At 35.2% G+C, this 15,450-nt stretch overlaps 1 protein-coding gene across 3 annotated transcripts in view; it reads right to left on the bottom strand.

Annotated features, from left to right (window-relative positions):
• Nucleotides 1-15,450, bottom strand: part of LOC122335697 (potassium/sodium hyperpolarization-activated cyclic nucleotide-gated channel 2-like) — a 58,026-nt gene that overhangs the window by 28,983 nt on the left and 13,593 nt on the right. For all 3 annotated transcript variants that reach the window (XM_043233546.1, XM_043233547.1, XM_043233545.1), the window contains one exon: nucleotides 12,743-12,904. In XM_043233546.1, the coding sequence (XP_043089481.1) occupies nucleotides 12,743-12,904 (162 nt within the window). The remainder of the gene's footprint in view (nucleotides 1-12,742; nucleotides 12,905-15,450) is intronic.

The following is a 15,450-nucleotide window of genomic DNA, read 5'->3' as shown; positions in this document are numbered from 1 at the left end:
ACAAAATTACATTTTGAAATTGCATTTTTCTTTCAAAACCTTCTCCGAAGATTGTTGTTTAATATACAAGGGTTTTGTTTTTTTGCAATGTACATCCCACAGTCTTTTATTGACTCGGTATATGTTTTAACACTCTGTAAGCAATTTATATTATAACCGAAATGTCTACCGAGTCACTTTCCGAACTCCAATAAATGGAGCATTTAGCTTCAGAATAGCCAGCCGTCAGGCGTCTCGGGATGACAGAGATCAGTGTGCGGTGAGGGTCTGCCAGCAGTCTCAAACAAGAAGCCATTAAATGTGCCCTTTTTAAAAATGCGTCTGCTGCCTGACTTGTGCTGACATCCGGCTAATTCCCAAGGCAAGATTAATTACGGTTGCTGTCCTCTGCCCAAATGCTCAAACTCCTGAACTGAGGAGAGAAAAAAAAATGGAAGTACTGCATCCCATCGTGACTCCATTAAAGCAATAGTTCAGCCAAAAATGAAGATTTACTGAAAACGCACTCACCCTCAGGCCATCCCATATGTAGAGGAGTTTGTTTCTTAGTCATCAGAGATCTGGAGAAATGTAGCATTGCATCACTTGCTCACCAACGGATGCTATGCAGTGAATGGGTGCCGTCAGAAAGAGAGTCCTAGCAGCTGATAAAAATATCACAATAATACACACCACTCCAGTCCATCAAGAACATTTTAACTTTAAAATGCCTCTATTGTGTTTTTTTTTTTCTTTCGTGCAGCGTGCAACACAGCTTTAAGTGAATGAAAACATCCTGCAAAGTTTGAAATCTACATCAAGTGTAAAGTTATTGTCTCTCAAACGCCGTTTACGAATCATTGAAACGAGTCGTGATCCCAAGCGTTCATGTTGACTCACTTGTTGGTCTTTCATGTTGGAATAAATGTAAAAAAAAAAAAAAAAAAAAGCAAATACATTCTTTGTCACTAGGTGCCGCTTTTTTTCGGAGCAGTTAAAAGCTCGCAAACACTGCTTTGAATGAAATAACCGCAGGGCTTTGGAAAAATTAACCTTTGAACTAATAATTTGGGCAACAAATAAGATAGAAATGGTTTTTAAAAAAGTATTTTTTGACCTTGCATGCATGTCAGCCTGTTGTTTGGGACTCTCAAAACCAAAATATGAACCTTTCCTAACCCATCATGGGGCACTTTAAACAGTTACTCGCTACAATATAAGTCCTCTATTTGTGATATTGCTTTCTGCAGTGTTGTGATCTGTGCATATTGCTCTCCTGACTTTTTTTCAGATATATGCACAGATCAAACACTGCCAAAACAGTTATGTGAGCGAATTATTATTTGAGAGGAAAACAGAGGATGGACTTTTTCACCGGAGGAAGCATTTACGAACCCGTATTTTGGCCAAAGCAACGGTTTAAATTAAAACTCCCTTATTTGCAGCTTTTAGCTTTACAATTAATGAATGGACTGGACCGGAGCGGTGCGGATTACTTGTGGATTATTGTGATGTTCTTATCAGCTGTTTGGACTCTCTTTCTGACGGCACCCATTCACTGCAGAGGATCCACTGCTGAGCAAGGGATGGAATGACACATTTCTCCAAATCTGACGAAGGAACAAACTCATCTACATCTTGGGTGGCCTGAGGGTGAGCATATTTTCAGCAAATGTTCGTATCTGGGCGCGCAGCATGCAGCTCTTACTGTATGCAGTGGCCCTTTCATGACTCATCATCTGATCCGGCCGCCAATGTTGAGATGCTTTACTGAGAATCGGATTAAAAGGGCAAAAACAACGGTTTCGAAATCGTGAAATTTCAAGGTGGCCTCAGATTCTCGGACCCCGCAATACGCAACGCGGAGTAAACAGCGTTCCGCTTTCGAACATAGCCGGCGTACTTTTCTCCAGCCTTTTCTCCCGTGTGGCACGCAAAGTTAAAGAGAAGAAGAAAAGGACTGAGAAATGAGAAAATGGGAAATGAGGAAAGTGTTAAAGTCGGAGGGAGCAGGTCACTGTAGGAACACTGGAGTGAACGGGCCTGAATTATGCATGAGCTGAGAGCACTTTGCCTTGAAAACAGAAGAAGTAGAGTGTCCATGCTGGAGCTCTACACACACACACACACACACACACTCCAAAAGACATAGTTTGAAGACATAGTGAATAGAACGGACAGAGAAGCAGCCTATAAAACCAGTACACACTGTCCTAAACCGTATATTGACTATCCTGGGGTGGCAATACCAGCATAGTGTGCACTATCTACTAGTTGGTTTAGTAATATACGAATGTGAAACAAGTAAATCTTTCAAACAGCAGAACGCCACGCTGCTGTCACATGACCTCTCTATTTCGCATGTTGTTACGTTTATGTTTACATGCGGTGTCCATTTTTCATTTGAAAAATCATACGTTTAAATTAGCCCTTTTGCACAATTCTTTATGCAAAAGTCATAACATTTGGCAGATCAAAAATGTATTTCTATTTCTATATAAGATTACTCATACCGTGATATGAGATTTTGGTCATACCGCCCACCCTTATGGCAAAAATAGCACATTCACATGCATGTGCATTCATGCATTTGACAGATTCTTTTATCCAACATGACTTACAGAGCATTTAAGGTTATTTATTATATATTTATTTATTTACTGCCAAATGTGTATTATGGTCGTGTGCTATTGTGAGCATGCCAATATCATTTTGCAAGGACCTCCCGTCTGTAACTACACTCACCCAAACACTGAAATACATTTAGAAAATAAAGTAAAATAAAACGATAAAATGAATAAAAAAATAATAAATAATAATAAATAAAATAATTTAAAGTTAAATGAATGAATGGAATAGAATATTGAAATTAAATTAAATTAAATTAAATTAAATTAAATTAAAATAAAAAGTATTTTAAAAAGTAATTAAATAAATTAGTAATAAATAAATATATAAAAGAAAATAATTAAATTAAATTAAAATGGAAATTAAATTAATGTATTTTTTTGTATTATTTATTTGATTTTTCCGCAATTTCTGTACAAATAAACAAATGAAAGTCAATAATGCAATAATGAAATCAAATATTAAAGAACAAAAAAAAAAAAAAAAAGTTCTGAAGTTAGGTAGTCATGAAGACAGTACATATCTGAGCAGGCACACACACACACACACACACACATTCTATTCTCCAGCCTGATGTGAGGACTCCTTTCGCGGGTTTATTCCAATACCTTTCTTGAAGTACGAAAATGAGAAAAAGTATGTAACAAAAAGGAAGAGAAAATAGGAGCGAATGAGCCTCAGGGGAACTGAGACACTTTCTTGATCACTCTCTCATTCATGCCCTGGTCCGCAGTGATAGGGCAAGAGGCATTATGGGAAGACATTCATTAGCCGTACAGACACGAGTGCCCCGCGGCCGATAAGCTCAGACTCCCGGATTCTGCCTGTAATAGTGCAGTCGGGCCGCCAGCCTGTTCTGACTCTATTTACAAAAGCTTATCTAAACATACAGCAACCCTGGCATCCTCTGCTGCTACGACACGCGCCGCTGCCCAGGCCCCAGACTACAGATGCTGTGTAATATATGTTTTTAATCTCGGCCGAGACAATCCAACATCTCTTCAGCGAGCCATTCATCTCCGCGTCCGACCGAGTCAGTGCGCTTTTTCATCTCTAAAATGAATGCGACAGTCAGGCGGAAAAGCTTCCCGAGGTAATGATGCTATACGTGTGTCTGCTCTTCAGGAGGAAGACATTCAGATGCCGAGTGTATTACAGAGCAAAGCAGGATTACATTTCTGATTGCTTCTGTGCGACACGAAGAGGCTACTTGTCCCCTCTTGACCTTTGACCTGACGAGCGACACAGCAGTGTATAAGAATGACGTATCGTTGCATGCTTAAATTTGAAAATGGTTCCAGTGGGATTTTCGAATGGATTTTTGCTTAATTTCCTGAAATAAAGAAAGTCTGATCACATAACGAGTCCAGAAATTGTGCATTTGTCCCATTTAATAATATATACTGCTATATAAGATCACTCATACTCAGCCCCACCTCCATTATTAATTTAGTTTAATTTATATTAAAATTTTACGAATAGAATAGAATATTTAGATAAAATTAAATGTATTCAAAAAGCAATTAAAAAGTAATTATTTATTTATATATATATATATATATATATATATATATATATATATATATATATATATATATATATATATAAAAAAATAAGTTAATTAAATTCATATGGAATATGAAGATGAAATAAAACGAACTGAATTTAATGTAGAAAAAAAAATAGTACGCAAAGAATTTATATTTCAAAATACAAACAAGCAAACGACAGTAAATAATACAATTATAATATAATATAATATAATATAATATAATATAATATAATGAAACAAAAACAGAAAAATTACATTTTGGCAACAACATTGAGACACTTCATTTATTATTGCATTAGAATTCATGATAAATAGAAATATTGTCAAACAGTCATTTGATGAGAATTATTTGAGTTCATATTGAGATTTATGACTTTTGATTGAGAGAGACATAAGAAGGCAACTCTTTGACATTGAAAGGTCACACAGATGAATATATTAATGAAAATCAATCCAGGGTAAAATATATGAATAATTCTACTTAGTATGTCATACATTTTGATGTCTGAAATGGGAGTCAAAATGGTTTAAAAAATTAATTATTTAGCAAGTGAATCTGTATTACATTATGGCTTTAAAAATGCCACATTCTGGAGTAAAGAGCAGTCGGCCTTGATTAAAAGGATTCTGGGAAACAGCCCATAACGTGAGAGCTCAGAAACTCCTCCAGGTTCATGATAGCAGCGTGTTTTTCCCAAGAGGACTGAAGGCATGTATGGAGAGAGGACTGAGAGCATCTTTGTGTCTCTGGAGGGTTTTTCTCAGAGGGAGAGGAACATACTGCGTTTAATCCACTTACTCATGTGAGTCTAAACACACACGCACACGCACACGCACACACACACACACGCACACACACACACACAGTACATAAACTCCAGTCAAATGGCTTAAATATACCGTGCAGCCTATACAGTACACTGCAGTTGAAAAGTCTGAGGTCAGTAAGAACCCTTAGAAAGTAACCGAAAAACACAAGTTAACCCAAAGTCAAATAAATGATGTTCTTTTTACTTTGCATTTAGAGGGAGTGGTTTGCAATGGTTTCCACATTTAAAAACAGATACCAATCAGAAATGGTTTTTGAGCAGCAAATCATCATATCATATATAATTATGTGCCACTTTAGATTGAAGTGATGATGCTAAAAATTCAGATTGGCATCACAGAAATAAATCCAATTTAACTAGATAATCACTTAGTAAATGGTTATTTAAACTGTAATACTATTATGTAATGTTACTGTTTTTATTGTATTTTTGTTTAAATGTACAGGGGGTTCTAATCAACCCCTAATAAAAATGCATTGACTTGCATGTATAGAACGACGTCTATAATTTATAGTAACTGAAGCTATGTTCACATTTTCTTTCTTCAATGAATTTCAGCAAACAAGTGCTATGTTTTAGCATGAATAAGAAAGGTTATGACACACACACACACACACACACTATTGCATGTTCTGAGCGTGCATCCCTGAATATTCTTTATGTATATGTTTAAACCCCCCAGCTATGTGTCTGCTGATGTTAGCGTATCCTCAACTTCCTGCTATCCTAATAGATTTATGTTAGCACCGAGCAACACAACACACACACACACACACACAGCGGTGCATCAGAATTTGTTTACAGATGATTCACTGCATGTGATGCTCAAATGCCTCGCCATGCTTTGATTTATCACCAATATCATAAACCTCACTGGGCACGGACGATAATAATAATTCACATAAGAAGAATAATTCAAAGGTTTTTCCAGACAACGATCCCATCGCTACACGCGAGCGCAAAACCTCACATCTCACTTCCTCATGAGCTGCATTTAGGGTTTAAGGCACCGTTCAAATGCTGATCTATCGATCTCAGTCTGTGCTATAAACACAGCTGGCGGCGACTGCCGAAAAACATTCGCGCTTTCACACGTTTCCGTGGGTTTCTGCGCTGATCCGGCGTGTGCGTGCGTGCGGTTCCAGTAAGATCAATGACGTCCTTTAGGATGCGTTTACTGAAGATGGATGGCGTGTTTCTGTATGCGCACACTAATAATACGAGATGTCAAGCACTCAGCGTAGAAGCTCTCCAGAGGCCGAAGCCTGCATCTATCCCAGCTTCCTCTTCCTCATCGTCTTCAGCGGCCTGCTCCTCTCTCTTCTGATGGATTCAGATACGACCATCACAGTTATTCTGTTTCGTCTGGCATTTAATTGTTCATGCATGTCTTTTCTGCTCTTCTCTACTACAGTGTAAGCTTAATTCACACAGACCACCACTCTTTTATTCACACTGAACCTTTTCACTAAATATTACACAGAACGATATAAATAAATGTATTTTTATTCATAAAGGTCATTTAATGAAATTAATGATTATGAATGCATTTTTTTATTCTATTTTAATCATTCTATTAAGAAGTGTGTAATATGTGACTTACGTGTCACGTGATTCTTCAGAAATTATTTTATTTTGCTGATTTGATGCTCAGGAAACGTTTCTTATTATCAATGGTGAATTGTGCATATTTTTTGTGTTGTAACTCTAATCTTACATTAATCTTTGATGAATGGAAAGTTCAAAAGAAAAGCACATATTAGAATAATAATCTTATATTATTAATCTTATATTTTAAGACTTACGTCTTTCATGTAATTTTTTTTATCATTTAATGCATCCTTATATTTATATATACACACACACACACACACACACACACACACACATATATATATATATATAATAATAATATATATATATATATATATATATATATATATATATATATATAATAATATATATATTTATTTATTTATATAATATATATATAATAATTATATATATATAATTATTTTTATTTATTTTTTTATTTAATTAAATTTTGTTTTTCCTTCAAATTAATTTGTAACATATCTAAAGTGGATCAAAACCTTACATTAAAGTTGTCCTTTAATGTAAGGTGACTACTGTATATGTACACACACACACACACACACACACACATATATATATATATATATATATATATGGTACGATTTGTAAAAAAGGCTGAGGGGGGAATGCTTTTTGAACCTTTTTTTCCTCTCCAGGTTAAGGTTAATTATAGCCTAACCTAATGTTAGAGTGATCTGTTAACAATGAATATTAACAATGAATCTTTTTAGGCAAGTAAATGGGTCATGAAATGTTTTTATAATGACAGGAAATGTATTTAACCTGATCACCGTTTAATAAAAACATTTTAAGTTATGCCTTTCTGATTCAAACAACAAATGAACTACACAGAGACAGCGAGCAAAGAACAATATACAGAACTTTCTGAAACTCACAGTCAGACTATTTCTTGACAAAATGATTCAAAGCGCTCCAATCGGATCGAGCATCGCGAATCATTTGATTCAGAACAGGACTTCATAGCCCTTTTCGTGAATCGTTTCATCCCCACCGGGATGCATGCATTTAAAGTAACACGAATGCACCCGTTTCAAAGAATGGCCAATAAAAAAAAACCTTATTTGTAGGTCAGGATGTTATTAATTTGAAGTGCACGGCGATTATGATTATCTCAAATAACTGCAGTTAGATCCAATAATTGCAATCAGGTGATTACGTAAACGCTGAACTAAACTTCTCATTCCTTCTGCATCTGTTTACGTAATTCTCCTCTCTTTCTGCCCTCGCTGCCATCTCACATTCTCTCTATCTTTCCCTCGTTCTCTGATCTCCAGAGGGTCGGTGACCTTAATGTCACGTGTGACATCATCACGAACCTTCAGCAGCCACAGAGACGGAGCAAAAACAACAGCAATAACCCTTCGTTACACAGCTCTGGAACACATCGAACAAATTGAGAAAAGGCTGCATCGCATCCACTATAATGAAATAACTGAATCTACGCATTCTTAAAGTCAACCTGCATTAAAGTTTATATTATACTTTGTACTGCTGCAGTATGCTTACTACTAAGTGTAGGGTGCGTTATACTCTCCAACACAGACCAGAAACAGACGAGGAGTCATGCTTTTCCAATAGAAGATATGGGAAAAAAGAGGTTTGGGTGGATTTGATGCTTAAAAAATTATAAATAATAATAAATTGATTAATTAACAAGGTGAACAGGAATATTTTTTTCTAAAATAATAATTTTTTTTTTTTTCAAGACATATTAGCCATCAGTTGTTCTGTTTGGATATACGCTCTAAAAAAAACATTTGTTTTTATTTAAATAAGCAAATAATGAATAATTAAGAGTGTATGATGGAATCATTATTGCAGTGATTATTATGTTTCTGGCACGTTATACCTGTCCACAATTCTTTTAACCCTCATTAACGCGTTATGTAGCTTTTTATTTCTTATTTCAGCCAAAAATGAATGCGACTCTTGATGGAAATAAATTTCATTGTCAAAAAATCCTGTGTCAAATGCACACTACAATCAAAGAAAAAGATGATCCAACCATCTATGAGAGTGTGCAGCTTTTTATATGATCAATCATTTACTTTTTTAAAAAAATGGTACGCAGCTGTCACTGGCACAAAAGCTAAAAGGTACATCTTTGTACTTATTTACTTCAAAATGGTACATATTAGTACCTTAAAGGTGCATGTTACAACTTTAAATGCACATATTAGTGTATAAAGTGCATATTAGTGCTTTTGAAAGAGTGGAGTCTTCATTGTTTTCATTGTTTTACGATAATCAATATGCAGGTAACAAGTCTAGTATAAATGCGTGATTCCGAAATGCAACGTCATTCGAATAAAACCTCGAATCGAACGTATCTTTATTGTGAAAGATTTAAATAAAATAAAAATTCTAATCTGTCAGGCCTTTGAATGCTGATGCCGTCATGCCCTGCTATTTTTCAACTCCTATAAAACTATTAAATTATATACAGATGTGCAACAGAACTCAAGTCCTGTCTTTTCTAAATATGCTATTTCATTAGAAAATGTTATATATATATATAAACTAAAATTGCAATATTATATTAGTTGGGCTATCTTACGATTGAAGCGATGATGCTAAAAATTCAGATTGGCATCACGGAAATAAATTCAATTTAACTAGATAATCACTTAGTAAATGGTTATTTAAATTGTAATAATATTTTGCATTATGTTACTGTTTTTATTGTATTTTTGTTTAAATGTACAGGGGGTTCTTTTACATTAAACCTGCTTTAACTTCTTGAAATGCCACACATAAAACGTCTTTACCACCTGACACGTTTCACCGAAAGACAAGACTTCTGTGACAGAAACCTTGTAGTCAATCGCTTCGCACACACAGGTCTGCTGATATGGGATTTTCTGTCGTGTCTTTGCAGGGGATTTTGGAGGGAGCGCATGTGGCTGCAGAGATTAGTTAGCAAAGTTGACAAACATCGCTAACAGTACATGAACTTTAAGAAGCTGAATCCTTTAAGGTTGCGTGGAAAAAGCCTGTGAGGTCGGAACAACATGAGAGTGAATAAATATCAAATTTCAATTTGGTGTGAACTACCCCAATGTTTTTCAACATGCGTGTGTGTGAGTGTGTGTGTGTGTGTGTGGTGTCTGGCCCTCTAAACAGGTTCTTTCATGTCTGTTTGAGAGATGTACAAAGAGCACAGCTGCTTTGGCACATCTCTAAACCTGAACGTTTACACACACACACACACTTTTATCTCCACTGCCATCACCCTGTCTCATCTCACCCACACCAAACAGCCCTGAGCCGGGCAACAACACACACTTACTCACGGTTTCATCACACACTTCAACAGAGAGATGCTGCATGTAGCGCTGAAAACTCAATGAGAAAAGACTGGAAAAAACACCGAAACCTGGGAAAATCGCTTAACTGAGATGAGACTCTGATGAAGTCCTCGCAGAGATAAATCACAAATGAGCGAAAATGCTTCTTAGAGAAAAAACGCCAGTAACCTCACATGCATCTCCACTAGAGTTTCAGACGAGATCAAATTTGCAACAGAAAAGTAAAAAAACACTTTAGTTTTCTGTTTCTCAGGTGAGAAGGACTCCAGTAATCTTTCTCGACAATGTCTCAAACTCTGATTTGGAGAAATAAATCATAACTTCATAATTTCTACAAATTCCTAGACGAAAACAAATTGAGTGTCTCAGGTGTCCCCTCGTTTCAGAAGAGATTTCAACAACGTCTTAAACTGCGGTAAAATTTTTAGGTGTATTGTATCTCGAATATAGCATAATATCTCATTTACCTCAACTGCGTCTCCTAGACAAAAAAATTGAGTCTCCTGCTTCTCAGATGCATCTCCTGAGAAAATCTCGAGTTTCAGAAGAAAAACTGTGCAAAGATATATCTTAAGCATCTAATTTAGAAAAATTGTAAACTCAAATATCACAGTTTTTTCTCCTAGATAGCAATGATATTAAATGGAGAACAAACTGAGACTTTTTTGAAGTCTGCTTCTCAGATGTTTCTCCTGAGAAGACTCCAGTGATCTCACATGTGTCTCCTCTAGAGATTCAAATGAGATCTCAGCAAATTGTTAAACAGTGTTCGATAGTGTATCTTGAATATATTATCTAAAAATACCTCAATTGTTGTACTATCTCAGATACTTGAATTATTTCTCTATAGCAATGAGATTAAACAGAGAACAAATTAATTTATTTATCATTAAGTCTCCTGCTTTTTTAGATGTTTCTGTCCTAAAAGAAAAAGACAGTGATCTCAAATGTATGGCTTGTTTTACATCTCTATATTTTTAAGGTCCTTGCATACCATGTTTTTGTATCCATTTCTGTATTCTTCGCATTCATCGTCCTTTCCTAACAAAATGGGTTGGGTTGGTATCGTTCAGGTTTTTTTCAGATACCTGTGCCAAACCATAACCAATAACTGCCACCTGTGCAACAAATCCAGTCGTGAAAAATGTCCTTGCTCCTAAATATTCCACGGTCAACTGTCAGCTGTACTTTAAGAAAGTGGAAGTGGAAGTGGAAGACCTCTGAACTTCACGTGGCCTTCAGAGTAGCTCAAGAGCGGCGCGCAGAGAGCTTCATGGAACGGATAGCAGCTGCATCCAAGCCATACATCACCAAGTGCAATGCAAAGCGTCGGATGCAGTGGTGTAAAGAACGCACACCGCCACTGGACTCTAGAGCAGTGGAGACACGTTCTCTGGAGGGACGAGTCTGGGTTTGGCGGTTGAGAGAACATTACTTGTCTGACTGCACTGTACCAAGTGTAAAGTTTGGTGGAGGGGGGATTAGGGGTTTGTTTTTCCGGAGCTAGGCTTGCCCCCTTAGTCCCAGTGAAAGGAACTCTGAACGCTTCATACCAAGACATTTTGGACAACTCCATGCTCCCAACTTTGTGGGAACAGGTTGGAGCTGGCCCCTTCCTCTTTCTGTCCACCAGTCATATTGAACCCTATGGATTAGGAATGGGATGTCGCCAAAGTTCATATGCGAATCAAGCCAAGTGAGCAAATACGTTTGCCGATATAGTTTATATTTATATGAACAATGTATAAATGAACAAAATTGGCCATTAGCACTTTAAACGAGTGATGTCAGTTTCATATATCATATATCCAGAGAGGAAGCTAAACTCGTAGCGGCTTGGAGCTATCGCTCCAAACAGAAGATATAAAGTTTTGAGTGATAAAACAAAGACAATAAACACTCAACTGCAACAATGTATCGTGCGTCGCTGTTATTCAAGCCATCTCTCTAATCTGTGTATTTTTTACAGTAGCCTATGTAACATATTTTCTGCCTCAACAAGCTAACGTCAGAGCAAGTGTAATTAGTGCATTCACATGCTCTTTTGATGCTCTTATGTCCCAAGTTGTGTTTTTAAGTCAGAATGCGAAAACAACATGCAATGCTACAAAGATTTGTTGGGTTTGTCTTTCGGGCTTGGCGCCGAAATCCGCGTTCTGATTCGGTTCTGTACATACCGGTTACTTAGGCAACGGGTTTCAGTACTCCACAGTGCAGTGAACCTTTTTACGACGGACAAAAGTCATTGCACACAAGTCAGAAATTGCATTGAGAAATTTTTGCATGTAAAAAAAAAAAGTTCTCTGGAACTTTTGTCCATCATAAAAAAATTCGGATCCGGTTTGATCACATGCACAGCAAGCATTTTAACAGGAAACTTGATTGACTGGTGGTCGTATTTATTTTTCAGTTTGCAATGGCCTTTAATGTGACAACAACTGAAAAAATTAAGTCTATTAGAGAGCTATTAAAGAATAACCTCTGAGAAATTAAGTTTTCTTCTTGTGCAGCATGTAGACCAATTTCATTATGATTAGGTAAACATTATTAGATGTTGCAGACAGCGTCTGAATCCAACAGACACCTACTGGGAATCTTAATTTAGCCGGTCAACAACAATCAGGTAATATCAGCAAACAGTTTCTGGTTAATAGAATTCAATTCGGGGACCTCTCTCGGAGGTTCGCTTTATGAACCAATTTTCATAATATTTGCATTGCAGGGTGCTGTGTTGTCTGCTGGCAGACTCATTCTCCGCAGTCTTTTGTTATGCATGCGCAAAGGTGCCTTTGTGAAAAACGCACAGAAAAGGGAAGTTTGAAACATACCACCATCTTGTTGAGGGAGACCCAGCAGTCGGAGGGGAAGTCTTGCAGCATGGGCACCAGAAACTGAAGACACCCGTCCCAGTGACACAGCAGCAGCATCATCGCTATCAGGTTAAAAATCCTCATCACTGCACTCGCCAGGTCATACGTCATATGGAAGATCTGCAGAAGAGAAGCATTTCAAGAAGCGTGTGAAAGTTCCTAAAAAGTTCAGGAAACCTGTCTGAGATCAGTGATTTTTTTGGTTTGGTGCCACTGGAGACACACAGAAATACTTTCCTATTAAAAAAATGATAACAGTAATATTTATTTCTACTAGTGCAGTCAATGTTGCGATTTGTTTACGTTATATATACATGCATATTCAAATACACACGCATACAGTATCAATTATGAAAATATCTTCATGTAAATTTACTATACATTTTTTTTTCTTAAATATATACATGCACAGTGCATGCTCATACATTACATAAGCAAAAACTTTTATTTGGGATTTTTGGATTAATCCTTTGACGGCAATACTGTATATAAATACATACACATGCGTGTTTATATTTAAGAAATGTTACGTTTGTATATAAAATATATTTATATATGATATAAGTTAACATTGTTATTTATTAGTATAGTACGGTAGTATTTTTTTATTTAATGCCATTTAATTCATTTTCATAGCTAAAAACAATGAATAATAATAATAATAATAATAATAATAATAATAATAATAATAATAATAATAATAATAAATATAATAATAAAATAAAACCAGCAAACACAAATTTAAAAAAATTAAGTTTTCTATTTTTCTACATAAATTAAAAGCTGTTATCGTTTATTATTATTATTATATATATAACAACTATACACCTTATTATTAATTGCTATATACCAATATTTATGCCATATAATATATAGATGTGTGTGTACGTGCTTTTACTTGCAATTGTAATTGCCGGTATAAACTACTTTGCTTTAAATAAAAAAGTGCCTTGACTTTGACAACAAAAAAGAAAAAGAGGGTTAAACTTTGCCTTACACATATGTCCTCTACAGAAAATGGTACATTACAGTATTTGCTCAGTAGATTTATACATTAGACTTTCTGGCAGTTGGTCGTCCAGAGAGTTTGTCTACAGCCCAGCAGCAGCTACGCATGAATCCTCTTGGGTTTACTTAGTGGAAGAAGAAAGATACTTTGCAAGTAGCTAATCAGACCTCTGTGTATGTACCCGCAGGTCTCATTCTCATCTCTCTCTCTTCCTGTTTTCTGAAGCTGATTTTTCATGTGTGCTCTCCACAGAATATCAAAGCGGCTGAACAGATGAGACAGCATCTATCAACATCATAGAGTCACTTCAAGAGAAATTTGCATGTACGATTTGATCTTTATTGTCAAGTAATAGCATTTTATAAATATGTTCACCAATGGTCATGCATGCATATATATATATATATATATATATATATATATATATATATATATATATATATATATATATATATATATATATATATATATATATATATATATATATGTATGAACAATTAATAAAACATTTGGTCTGGCAATGCTAACAAATGATGATGTCTATTGTATTAAATCATAATAATATTATATAATTTTTTAAATTAAATTAAACTAAATAAAAATATATATATAAATATATATATATATATATATATATATATATATATATATATATATATATATATATATATATATATAAATAATTTTATATTTACCTATAACATTTTATTTAGTTTCATTTAATTTTATTTAATATATATGTACAAGACAATGCCAACGAATTATGATGTTTGAACTTGCTCTGTGTCTTTTGCATTAAAATTTTATAGAATATATAACGTTAAAATAAAATAAAATGTAATTCAATTAAATAACAATGCCAACAACGTGATTGCATTATGCTGTTTGCATTAAAAAAATAAATAAATAAATAAATAAATAAATAAAATAAAATAAAACAAAACCCAACACTGAAGTTCACTGAAGTCCGTCAGACAACACAAACAGTTCAGAGATCCATCAGAAAGCTTTTCTTTAATTGACCTGCTCTCTGTAGTAACATTGACTCAGGCCCCGAAAACCCAACTTGATTAATGAGCCTCATCGAACATCTTCCACATCAAATGACCATCAGACACTGGACATTTGTTATCGCTCAAAGCAGCCCATCAGTCAGCGGACAACTACACAGCAAGACACTTTCTACATGCCTCACGGACACCGAGAACCTCCAACTGAACATACGCCGCCAAGTTTTTTTGATGAATAATTTGAATAAGAAACAGTGGATCATGAACGAATGAAGTCAGCCAGTGTATTATTGCATTTGTTTACTAATACACAAAAAAAAAAAAATGTCCTAACCTGAACCTGTCAAAAGTTTGGAAACATTTACATGTTTTTAAGTTTCTTCTGCTCGCTAAGACTGCATTTATTTGTTAAAAAAAGTACAAACTTTAATATTGCGAGATATTATTACAACCTGAAATGATTGCTTTCTATTGCAATATATATTCTGCTTCACACATTTGCGAATTTTTCACCATCATTAGTCTTCGGTGTCACATGATCCTTCAGAAATCATACTGATATGTTTATTTGCTGCTCAATTATTATAAAAGCATTTATTTCTATTTTAAAAAAAATCACGAACATGCATACCCCAAACATTTTAATG

Source organism: Puntigrus tetrazona, unplaced genomic scaffold (assembly GCF_018831695.1).
Source record: "Puntigrus tetrazona isolate hp1 unplaced genomic scaffold, ASM1883169v1 S000000846, whole genome shotgun sequence".
Lineage (NCBI taxonomy): Eukaryota > Metazoa > Chordata > Actinopteri > Cypriniformes > Cyprinidae > Puntigrus > Puntigrus tetrazona.
This window is presented reverse-complemented; position numbering and strand designations above follow the sequence as displayed.